The 12,517-nt window shown below is 37.6% G+C and overlaps 1 protein-coding gene across 38 annotated transcripts in view; it reads right to left on the bottom strand.

Annotated features, from left to right (window-relative positions):
- Window positions 1-12,517, bottom strand: part of Nrxn3 (neurexin 3) — a 1,618,001-nt gene that overhangs the window by 47,344 nt on the left and 1,558,140 nt on the right. For 27 of the 38 annotated variants that reach the window (XR_015621667.1, XR_015621670.1, XR_015621669.1 and 24 more), the window contains one exon: window positions 3,914-3,992. Coding sequence is in view for 30 of the 38 variants with exons in the window: in XM_087552048.1 (XP_087408174.1) it covers window positions 3,914-3,992 (79 nt within the window). In the remaining 8 variants the exon portion in view is untranslated. 38 annotated transcript variants of the gene reach the window in all.

The following is a 12,517-nucleotide window of genomic DNA, read 5'->3' as shown; positions in this document are numbered from 1 at the left end:
GCTAACTCACAATTACCTTTATTTGATATCATGTCTCTTATTAAGAATAACAAAAGTAAAGAGGGGGAGACAAGAAATGGAAAGCCAATTTCATGAATTCTCTAAATTTCAGAATCCATGCCAACATTTTAATTATAATTATGAATTTATTAAAGGCCTTCATCTCTTTTTGACTTGCATAACTTACGAAAGACTTCCAGTTCCTAGTGATGATTTAGACCCTATGCGCTTTGCCTCAATATAACTGTAGTTCTGAAAGACAAAGTTTGTGTGCAAAGAAAAGTCAGAAATATTAAATAAATGCTGACCTTTGCCAACAATACATCAGCATTTACAATGTAGAGGTTAAAATCCTGAGTCTTACGTTTACACAGACAACAGTGACTCAAAAGTTTTGTGGAACTTTTAATTTACATCACTCTAACATGGTGCAAGTTTTTAAAAACTCAGCTGTGAGTGTTTAGAAGATATCATGGCTCATAAAATGACGTAATTCTCAAGTCCGGGTTTGGGGAGAAGACTGACATGAGACATAGAAATAAATCCTTTGAAATGTAGATTTTTGTTATGCTAACGTTTATTTTCTCAAAGTTGTGAAATAAAAACAAATAAACAACATGGTTTGTTTTTAACTGTATGGAGGAGGTACAATTATAACTAGAAAATCATTCTCCAGTTTCAATTTGAGATTATTAAATATGTTGAATGTGATGTTTAATAAACTTGAATGAGATTTTAATTTTATATTTTCCTTTCTTGTGATTAGGATATTTTGAACTCACTTATTTACTTTAAAAAAGTACATTTGCTTTGAACTTGCAAGTTTTAGGTTATTGTCAATCAAACTTCAAAAATATTTAAATGGCCTTTAAACACTTTATGACTAAACTAAACCACGTTATAGCAGCCAAATGCCAGGGTGGGCTCAGGTTGTGGAAACAATTGTTTACAGGTCACTTCAAATTGGAAACATAACAATCCCTGTTAAATTAGAAAAACTACTTTATTTAAAACTTGATGGGTATACAAGATCTAGTTGGTGAATTATGTATTAAACTGCACAAATGCATGAAATGTGAGAATCTTAAATGGATCTAAAGGAAACAGAGAATAATTGTTACAGATAGGATCCTCTGTGATAAAGGAGAGAGGACAAAATATCCCTGACAAGGGGTGAATAAGGATAAGAGAACACACACTGGTTCTCTACCCCAATGTAGTATATATAGTTCTATCAAGCACCAGGCCTGAAGAAGAACACAAGTTTAGAAACTGCAGCTGTGGACGCGTGTTTAAACCCATAGCTTTCATCTCAGTGCCTCCACAGATTTGCAGGCGACGTGACGTGAACATCACCATTACTAACTGCTGGACAGGTAGGGGCTGAGTTCCTCTTGGCAGTTCAAATCCAGCCCTAGAAATTAGGAGCCTTTATGACTTTAATCACATTGTTTTGAGAAAATGAGAAGTCTATGGAGATCATTGTTAGGTGATTCACAAGAGTTTTGATATCTGGGAACTCCATGGTGTCAATTACATCTCCATAGTGACCCTCTTCTCCCACCGGCTCATAGGAGCACCCATTTTCACTTTATACAAAATATGCCTCTGACATATTTCTCTGTACTCCCATCCACAAACACCAGTACTTTAAGTGGGAAATAAAATTAGAAAGAAGAAATGTTTGTTCTTCAAACATGGGGAGTTATGCTTGAAGAGGGATTCAATAATAGTCTTACTAAGCACTTCATGTTGGCTCTTAGGAGACCGGACTCTACAGTTACTTTGTTGATGTGTTCTTTGCTGCATTCTCGTGATGATTACCATAATTTAAAAACTGTTTATAACAATCACTTCCATATACCATTCAAAAGTGTTGTCGCTGGAATGTTATCTTCTGGATTTGAGTCAAGTAACACATGTGTGATCAGCAAAAAGGAAATGAACTTAGTTTAGGTCCTTTCAAGTTGGACTGTTCAAATTCAACATCAAAGGGCAGTAACTCCTCTCGGTCTGGGATCTGTGGGGCTCATGGGCTCTGTGATGTGAACAGTTCTTTATTTTCTGGAAAGAGCTATGTGGATGATTTTTGAGAGGACATAAGTAGGAAAAAGATGACAAAATAAGTCAAAACTGTTATGCTTTTATTTTCAATGAGTCATAATGGAAGAATGTGATAAATATTGCTCTACTTCCAGTTATCATTACTAAGAAATGGAGAAAACTAGAGTGAGGAGAAGCAATAGATCCTGATTAAAGTCTAAGGATCTTAAACTAGTCATCAGAAAACTCTGATGTTGGATGTATTCTATACATATATTGAGTTTGTTGTGTCTGACACACCAGAAAAGGACACAGGTGCTGTCAAACAAATTTGTGGACTTGCATTAGATTGGAGACTCTGTGTTGCAAGGCTTACTGTCATGACAACCACTTAGGAGGAACACTAGGAAGGACTGGCACAGAGCATAGTGATTCATTCTGTCATGCCTGAGTATTCAGGAAAGCTATAATAATCAAATGAAATAAGCACACTCACTTTTTAAACAAAAACTTGTGCCCAAATATATTCCCAAACCACTTGAAGATATCTGATGAACAAGGTCACATTAACCTTCCTTCCACAGAGCTATGCTTCCTAATCACCTCCTGGTGTGGTGAGGTCAGATTATGGGTATGTATCTTCAAGACACTAATGTCAGAAGCCCGCAGAACTTCCTGAATCCAGAGCCACTTGCAAGAAACCAAGCAGTCAGCATTTACCAAAATTTGAACTGTTCTAAATCATTTTGGGGTAAGAAGATGAAGTTTTAAGTAATTGCTACTTTTTTTTCATGAAGCATAATTTTTTCTGCAATTACAAAGAGAAAACACAATGGCTTGCCTTTTTTAAAAAAATGTTTGAAAAATATATAAAGTAATCCAAAGTATCAAGTGGAACTTTTATCTATTTATTTCAGCCTTTGTAGAAATAGGATGAGTTTTTTTTTTTTTACTTTTTAAAAACATACACAGAAATTCGATGATATCTGTTCTCTATTATATACATATAAATGTTTAACTTAGAGTAAAATCTAAAAACAGACAACTTGGGAAAGTTGAAAGGAGAGGACTGGGGATGGCAGTTACCTAATGAACATTATATCATATATATTTCACTATAAAGGAATACCAGAAAATATCAAAATGTATCTGGGTCCAAATGGGGAGCACAGTGTGATTTTCAGTGCCAAAGTCAGCCTAACTTTAGCAGTCGATACATTTTGAAGCATCACAGCAGTTAACATGGCACGGTTTGCTACTAATTTTGTATTCCTCATACTATATTGCTTCACAAGTTCACTAGACATATAATGAACAAAATTAGTGTAATTGTAATGCCGTGTTAACTGCCGTTGAAATCCCATGGAAAATAATTTAGGTTACTTATTTATGCCATTTCTGCTCCGAACAAGTCTTGAGACTCATGTGATAAGTACCAATCTTTTTGTCTCCACGATAGGTTTATGACTTACAAACAAAAATTCTCATTTAAATGGAGGCTTTCCCTGCTCTTTGCCCCTGTCAATCTCAGAGTTGCCACTGGCAACAGAACATTTGCAGCAGTAATTCCAGTAGAGAATCTGAGCACCCTACCGTTTCAAGTTGGGGTGCATTTTGTGTACTTTTTCTATAACTATCAGAGACTTAAATTCCCCTAAGCTTTAATTGGTCTTTCCATGGGATTTGATGCTTTTGTTGATTAAATTAATATTTATATATGTATGCCAATACATATATAGATATAGGAAATACACATACATTAACATACTATAGTATATATAAAGCACATGTATAATCACATATATATGTATGTATTGGGGTTTTTGCAAATCAAAAAAGAAGCAAGCAAAACAAGACTGACCTGACCTACCTGTACTTGGTTCACACTCGACAAAGTCTTCATCATCACTTGAGCATTCAGCAGATGAAACAAGGTCATCTGATGTTGGCTATTGATGTTAACAGAACAGGGAGGGGCAGAGGGAAGAGAGAAAACAGAGGATGATAAGGACACTGATACACAAATACATTAACTCTCCGTGATCGCCCCCCTCCCATCATTACTGATGCTTCTCTTCTCTGGTCAAGACTGTCTGTATGGATCTCCTGGAAAGCTGAAGCCATCAGGCTAGCTGCAGAGACTCAAGCTTCCACTTCAGAAAAATCACACTGTGCTGTCCACTCTGATTTCTGGACTTGGAATCAGAAGGAAAGGGATTGCAAAGAATGAGCATTGGTAGGACCCAGCCAGTATTCCAGGCACTGTGCTTTCGGAGGGATTCGGTACATATGGCATATGGTCTCATACGCACTGTTGGGGGGCTGTGAATCTATAGGCAGCATAATTAATGAACACCACAGAATGCTATTCATTCAGTACAGCGTAATGGCTTCTCTTGCTTGCAGCAATTCCTTCTCATAATTGCTGCAATTAGCTGAATTAGTAATGTGGACTGGCAGAGTGATACAGCACAACAGCTCCTGGACATGGGTAAGACTCTTGTGGAGGAGAGAACAAATTCTCAGCGCTACACTAGTTCAACTTAAATCCGTTTAGTTTTTAATCCTGCAGAAACTTCCCAGTGCTTTAGAATTTGTCAGAGGAAGAACACAGACCCATGGGCATTCTAAGTAAAATGAGCCTTGCTACCACGTAGTAGGTGAGAAAGAATCATACTCATAACACAAATTCCAAGTGCAGCAAATAATAGCGAAAGAATGATAAAGGAATAAATGATTTTACCTACTAAATCCCAAACACGTTTTTGTCATATATAGAAATACCCAGTACATTGCAAAATTTTAATAAATACTCATTTCTTTTCTTCATCTCATAACATAAACCAAGTTGCTGCTTTTATTATTCCCAACCTATTGAATCTGCATCCATGTTCAAGAAGAAAGGGTGTTAAAGAAATGCCTTCTTTGTCTTTTGAACAAGTATTATAAGTCAATTGCTATGATAGATATGATTCTTATTAAATAGGACTTCTCAAACCTTCCATCGAGACAGGGATGTTGTGTTTAAAAAGACTAGAAGTCAGAGAGGTTAGGTGACTTGCTGAGGGACACACAGCTATTAAGAAAGCAAGTGACAATTTACCTCATGTATTACCACTCTTTCTACAACCTGTCTTATAGATACCATAGGTTAAGGGCTGAAAAGATGGCTCGCCCTTAAAAGGCTAGCAAAGAACCAAAAATTGATATCATAGGTTTAGTGATAATCCACAATAACTCAAGACGGGATTTTATATTGGGCCCTAATGAAATAGTCCAATTTTAATGAAGTTATTAGGTTAGACCTAAGTGGAGTAGGATTACTGTCTCTCTATAAAGAAGAAATTAAGGCACAAATATAGAGAGGGAGAGGTCTAAATTGAAGTGCAGAATAGAGAAGGGCATCTACAAGTCAGAAAAAGAGACCACAAGAGAAGCTGACTTTGTTGACAACTATTGCTATCATGCCAAGATTCACTGGCCTTTATGTACTCCTGTCCTCTGCAACTGTAAGCCAAGGATAACACTTTGCTCCTTAAGTTGATTTGCCTATGGTATTTTATCACAGCAACAGGAGAACAGTGAATTCAAAGACCATGGACCGTACTACTTCCCAATGGCTAAGCATAATGTGTTTGTAACCTATATGTATGTATTAAATTCCAATATTGTTTGTGATACAAAAACAACATGCTAATTACCACACAACTTAAACAGTTTTCATAGTGGTAGACTTCCCAGTTCTGTAAGCATCGTACATGATTATATCAATCTATCTTCCCTCATGCATTCATTCATGAGGAGTTCATTCTTTGGTTACCTTAGATGTTTATCACACATCTTTGAATCAGGCACCCTAACAGTGGTGAAGGATTAAGTGAGAATGGGAAGCAACTGGTCTGCTCTCAGAAGTCAGTCTCTGATAAGACAGTCACATCAATGGGAAAGCTCAGCATGGAAAACTGAATGTTGTGACCAGCATTAACCTGAGTCACCAAGGAAGCAAGTCGTAGGAGACTGGGTGCATCTCCTAGACAGGAGGGGAGTAGAAAAGAAGCACTTAGGGACAGATGGGAATGAAGCAGTACAACCTGGGGATTACAGGCTGGAGAAAGAAAAGGGCATTTCAGGTGGAAATAAATAAACATTATTTGTTAATAGTCAGAAGTATGAAATAGCTCCATTTATTTGCATATCTGTAGGTAGTAGGCAAAGAAAAGCAGAATGACAAAATGACAGCAACTTGAATGACAATTTTTACCCCAGAAACCTCAGCTAACTAGCAGGGATTTAATATGCTGCCGCATCGGAAACCTCTCCTCTCCCTCCCTGCACCACATCAGGGTGCTTTGGAAGCTGACACACATGAATTTTGAACGTGGTCCCTAGAACGACAACCACAGCTCTGCTGGTGTATGTTAAACATCTTATATCCTTTACTTTGGAGAAGTAAAATATCCCTTAGTCCTTCTATTTTAACCATGTTCTATATCAAAAATAATAACGCCTATTACTCTTTTAAAATATATTTCATATGTTTAATCCACATGCTAGAATTGTTCACTTCTGTACTAGGTCTCATAAAACTAAAGATATGTATTATAATAACTTTCAAAAAATATGTCTATGCCAAGTACATTCTTTATGCCTTTCCTGGTAGAACTTCTTTTACAGCACTTACATTTTTTCTACTGGTGCTCATTAAAGTTACCTTAGAATAAAATTGGGATTGAACAAAGCTCAGAGCTCTGGCCAGGTAAATTTATAGATGTGTTTACCTTCGAATTCTCCCAGTTCTACAAACCCGACTTCTCATTTTCCTTCTGTGAGTTATTGTTTCTTTAATTACCTAATAATTTATTCTGCAAAGCCCTGCTCCTTCTTAGCATAGGGACATATTTCCACCATTGTCCACTGTCATCCTTTATTTGTTACACTGAGAAGTCGTTAATGCTATAATCAGGACAACCCATGGCACTGTCACCATGTCCTCTCCCTGACTGCCCAACTGTCTTCTGCGACTTCAAATTCTAACCTTTAGTCCTTTATCTTAGACCTGTACTAGGCTAATTGTTTAAGGCTCAGCTATTTTTCTCCTCCCAGCTCCTTGGAAGTCTGATTATTTGACCGAGATTAAGTGCAGGATAAAATAAGTCCTGCCAGAGGACAGCTTTATGAAATTATAAATAACACACTCATGAATGATGATCTCCATTCTTCCAGTGAAAAGGGGAAAGAGAAAAGCCCATAAATATCCCAAAGTCCCACAGAAAACAGCCATATATCTCACAGCTCTCCATGCTAAACAGAATGAAATCCTTTCAAATGCTTGTGGCTTGAGCCTTTTCTCTTTATATTTCTATTCCGAGAGTAAGAGTTAGAGATTGAAGTGCCTCGTGGCTGGCAGCAGAAGAGGCCTATGTACCTGTCTTAAAAACATTCATTCTGTACTTAAATAATGAATGCCAGAGTTACTTTTCAGTTACCAACAGCTTAGTGACTATAGGCCCAACCTATGACAGCAATGAGATTCTAAAAGTTTAAATACTTTATAAATTCAGAGTCATATTTATTCACTAAATTTTTGCCATCATTTCCTCTTATTTTGGATCAACATCAACATACACAACCCTGGATGTTTTTTTTTTACATTAAATCATAGATGTTTAAAATCATGAAGCTTTGGAAGTTAAGAATTGTTAGTTTTATTACTTCTCTTCTAGCCCCATCATTTCTGTGAATTCGAGCCCAATAAAGAAACAAGGTCAGAAGGCAACAAGATAGAAGAATGAACTACCTAGTCTCTCAGTGTATTCGGGTTGAGCATGCTCTGGGCTGTAATCCTCAATAGAGGAGGCTGACATTGTATGACAAAGTGAAGCAGAAACAATTTGAGCTTGCTGTACTCAGATACCAGGTAGAGCATGACGTAAGCAAAAATGAAGGAGCCTAAGAGATAATATTAAAATGTGGTGAAAAGGCTATCTTCAGTGACCATTGCTTCCTTTTTTATGTGCCCAAATGGCAGCAAAGTATTGTGAATTTTCAATCTCTGCCATTCTGGGGGGGGGGGGTGTTTCAACTCATCGTTTCTTACCTCTCTTCTGTCTGCCCACCAACAGTAACTAATTGCCAAGTAAGACATGTTTAGAATGTCTATCTTGGTTCACATTCATGTACAATAGGAAAACGTTAAGGGGACTATTCCTGGCTTAAAGGCACTATATTTACCCTAAACTAGACACCTCACTCAAAAATCCCAGTTCAAAACACATGTGATCTGGATAGGTATTTTTTTAATGTTTGCATTTACTTACTTAATCATTCATTTCCACCACAAATATGTATTAATTGCTCATGATATGATATGGCAATCAAATGCTGTGCTTGGCATCTGTCAGGCTCAATCTTTGTCCTTATGGGGTTTACAAACTGTTGAATGTGAGAAAGGAAAAACAAACACTACGGATGGTTTACAATCCTATGAGAGCCTTGTTAGAACCTATCAATTAATATAGAATATTTATTGTAATAAATATTTATTCCTCGTTACTTAAAACATGAGACTAGGAATCCAAGACAATTCTGCTTCCCTCAGAAATCTGCCTACCTTCCATTTTCTTCTTTTGTATAATGCAGAGTAGACTGGGATAAAGAATGACATGACTTATAATAACTCCTGCTAACAAATTAGCCTTTGTAGAAATCCCTCTGCAGATTCCAGGTTTAATTAATGGCAGAAAAGCCAAGCCAAGTGGAACTCTATATTGTGCCGAAGATCGGGTCCTCTGCGTTATGATCAAGGACTTCAGAGACAGTATAAAGCATGGCTTGGTGTTGTGTCTTGTTTTCTCTCCACTTTCAAGATTTCTCTTCTGTCTGTTCAAAATGGAAGGGTAGATCAAGAGACTAGGCAAGGGAAGAAAAGAGTGGGTGCAAAGAAGATTAATCTATCTGGTGTCTGAGACAGCCTGACAGGAAAGAGGAGTATTGAGCCACAGAAGATTAACCAAACTTCAATGTATCCTCCCAAAAGCAGGAGGAATGTAATGCTACGTGGCGTTGCACTGATAAGCAAATCCCTCTAAATCCTTTCAATTTATTTCTTGGCATGGAGAAATTACATATTATTTAGGAAGCAAAAAAAAAACAATAAAATAAAATAATTCCCACCCAGTCTACACCATCATCAAGACTCTCGATGGGGTCCTAGTGATAGTGTAATCACAAAGTCCCATCTTTGATGATGATTTTCTCCCACCTAGAGAATTGTTATTCAGGTCTATGGCCATACCACCTTGACCATCAAATCTGATCTTGTCTGATCTTAGAAGCTAAGCAGGGTCAGGCATGGTTAATACTTGGATGAGAGAATTGTTATTCAGGGAACTTTGACTGTATGCCCATTGTTAACTTTCTGTTTTCATCACAGATTTTTGAATATTTGGCATCTAACCATTCTAAGAGATGCCAAAAAATGTAGTTGATTCTTCAAATACTTTATATGCTTTTATTTCCTTCCTTCTTTTTTCCTAAAGATAGAATTTCCTTTGCAAGTGGGCTTTATGGCAACATTACTAAAGTCAAGGCTCTGTTTCTGGTGGAGAATTACCAAGGACACAGATATTATGGTGAACGGAAGTAGGAATATAGGTGCCGGGAAGTGAGTGTATTCCTCCCATGCTCATAAGTTCATATCATGAGTAGCATTAATATTTTTGGGCAAAAATGTTGATAGCATGCATAGGCCCATGAACTTTTCATACTACAGTTCAGCAGAGAAGAAGGGTTCTATGAAAATATAAGAACTATAGAATCATACTTCCTTGCGGAGTATTCTATTCTCCCTCTGTCTTAAAGCCTGACGCCATAGTCAAAAGAGTTAGCGTCTTCTTATTTGGTGAAATAATGGCTTACAAGACTTCAAATAATGAACATAGTGGAGACACACAGTGTAATGAGAAGAATAAGGCCAGTTCGGCCTAGAGGGACAGTATGGCTGCTCAGGAACTGAATACATATAATGTGACAGCAAAGGACTACAGGACTTTAGTTTTTGGTCTCATGATGAACTTAGATATGTGAAATGAGCAAGAGGAAGGAGGTGAAGTAAAAGTAAAATGATTAGGAATCAAAAATAGCCAAATATTTAGTTCATGCATGGCAAGGTCATTCCTACTGCAAGGACAATGTGATACTCATGAACATCTATCAGATCAGATGGTTCAGAAAGGATAAGACATAAGCATCTTAGAGAAAACAGGCATGGCTGAGGTTCACAACTAGCAGAAGAGAAACTAAACAAACTGTGGGTACAAAGAAGATATCATGTGCAAATGCACAAAGGAAAGCACACTAATATAGCCGAGAAATTAATGTGAGACACAGAAAGATTATCCATAACAACCACCTCAATGAATTGAATATGTAATCCAAAGAATAAAAAATGAAAGGTGGGCCTTTATCATTTATAAGAACATTTTACTTAGTCATTTAAAGGAAGGTAAAAGAATAAATATATGCTAAATAAACAAACGAACGAAAACAAACAAAGCCAGATGAAAATGTGGCACAATATTGCTGGCTAAAGTAAGGTGTATAAACTTGAATCAGGACTTGAAAAGCTATTGAGGTAATGGCAGATGTTCTGCAGCCATTGGCTTTGTGTCAGAACTCAGGGCAGAATATGACGGCCAACTGAAACACATGACAGGAAGCTAGAGAGATAAGAACTGGTAAGAAGTTCACTTTTGCTCTGAGGAGGAGTCTCTACCATTGCCTTAAAGTTACTGTACTAGAAGATAGGACAAAGCTTCCACAGAGAAAGACTATAGAGCCAAGCCCAGTAATGCTATTGACAGATTGAATTTTAAGTTAGGGAATGTCTTCAAGTATTGTTCAAGAAGACATTCGTGAACCCAGATAGGTTTACTTACTCTCCAGGTATTGCTTCCTGATTCCCAATCTGTAGTATAATACTGACAAGCTCTTCATAAACATTAATTCAAAAATTCACAAGACTAACACAAACAAACTGAGGAGATTGTTCCTCTAGTAAAGTGCTTATTTCACGAGCATCCAAGTTTGTTCCCCAATACCCACATAAGAAAGCCAGTATGGTGGGGCCTAGTACAACCCAGCACTGGAGTTTCAAGAGAGACTCTGAGATTTTCAGATCAGCCAGTCTACCCAAGCAGGTGAGTTCTAGGTTCAATGAGAAAGTGCATCTCTCAAACAAACAAACAAACAAACAAACAAACAAACAAACCATAGGAAGAAACTGAGGAAGAAAAACAACACTGACTTCTGGCTTTCACTTGTTTCTGCATACATGTTGTACACATTTGCAAACATATGCACATATGCATGCATACAGGCATGAGCATGTGTACATAGGCGTGCACGCGCGCGCGCGCACACACACACACACACACACACACACACACACACCTCATACAAAGTAAAGAGAGGATAATTTCCATGCAGAGTAGGGAACTATTCATGTTTTCTATTTATCTTTTCTAATGGAAAATGAGGCAGAGAGTTTTCCCCATTATAATTCATAAATAGCAGCATTCGTCTTCTGTCAAAGTGGGTGTTGGAAATACTGTAGGTACAGTGGCAGAAATAGGGACTCTGTGCTCATAATGTTCATGTACTTCGATATTCTTTTTGCCTTGTCATTCTTAACCATTTGGTTTTGTAGGTAGAACTCAATGGGACAAGGGAACACATATGCAAGCAAAGGAAACACATACAAGTGCAACATGTACACACATCCATGTTGCTTGCCATCCCCTCTACAGGGAATCTTCCAAACATTTCATGAACAGGGAATTCTGTTGACTTGGCAAGCATGACAGCTCTCTTGATTATTTTTCTATTGCTGTGAAGAGACACCACGACCTAAGACAAAGCATTGGATTTGAATTTGGGGTTTATAGTTTCAGAAGGTAGTAGACTCTATAATCATCATGGGAGGGAACATGATATCAGGAAGGTAGGCATGATTTTGAAGTACTATCTAAGAGCAGAGGGAGGGAGGGAGGGAGGGAGGGAGGGAGGGAGGGAGAGAGCGAGAGTGAGAGCAAGAGAATATTAACTGAAAATGACTTAGGCTTTTAAAAGCTCAGAGCCTACCTACCTCCCAACAGCACACCTCATCCAACATGATCATACCTCCTAATCCTTCCCAAACAGTTTTACCAATTGAGGACCAAACATTCAAATATATAGGTCAATATAAGCCATTCAAACCACCATAAAAGCACTATGAAGTCTCCCAATGTCTCTCCTTGGGAGGTTGGTACTACCTTCTAGACAAGATTGGCAGGGGATAAATCCTTGCTTCAGTCCCATCATACCATTGTACTTCCCTCATTCAGAATTCCACAGTATGTGTCCTCTTCCAAGCAGTCTTATTGCTTCCTTTCTTTCAGTTGTTCACTAACTGAACACACTAAATCCAGTGTCT

The sequence above is a fragment of the Rattus norvegicus genome, chromosome 6, assembly GCF_021556685.1.
Source record: "Rattus norvegicus strain SHRSP/BbbUtx chromosome 6, alternate assembly SHRSP_T2T, whole genome shotgun sequence".
NCBI classification, from domain to species: Eukaryota; Metazoa; Chordata; class Mammalia; order Rodentia; family Muridae; genus Rattus; species Rattus norvegicus.
This window is presented reverse-complemented; position numbering and strand designations above follow the sequence as displayed.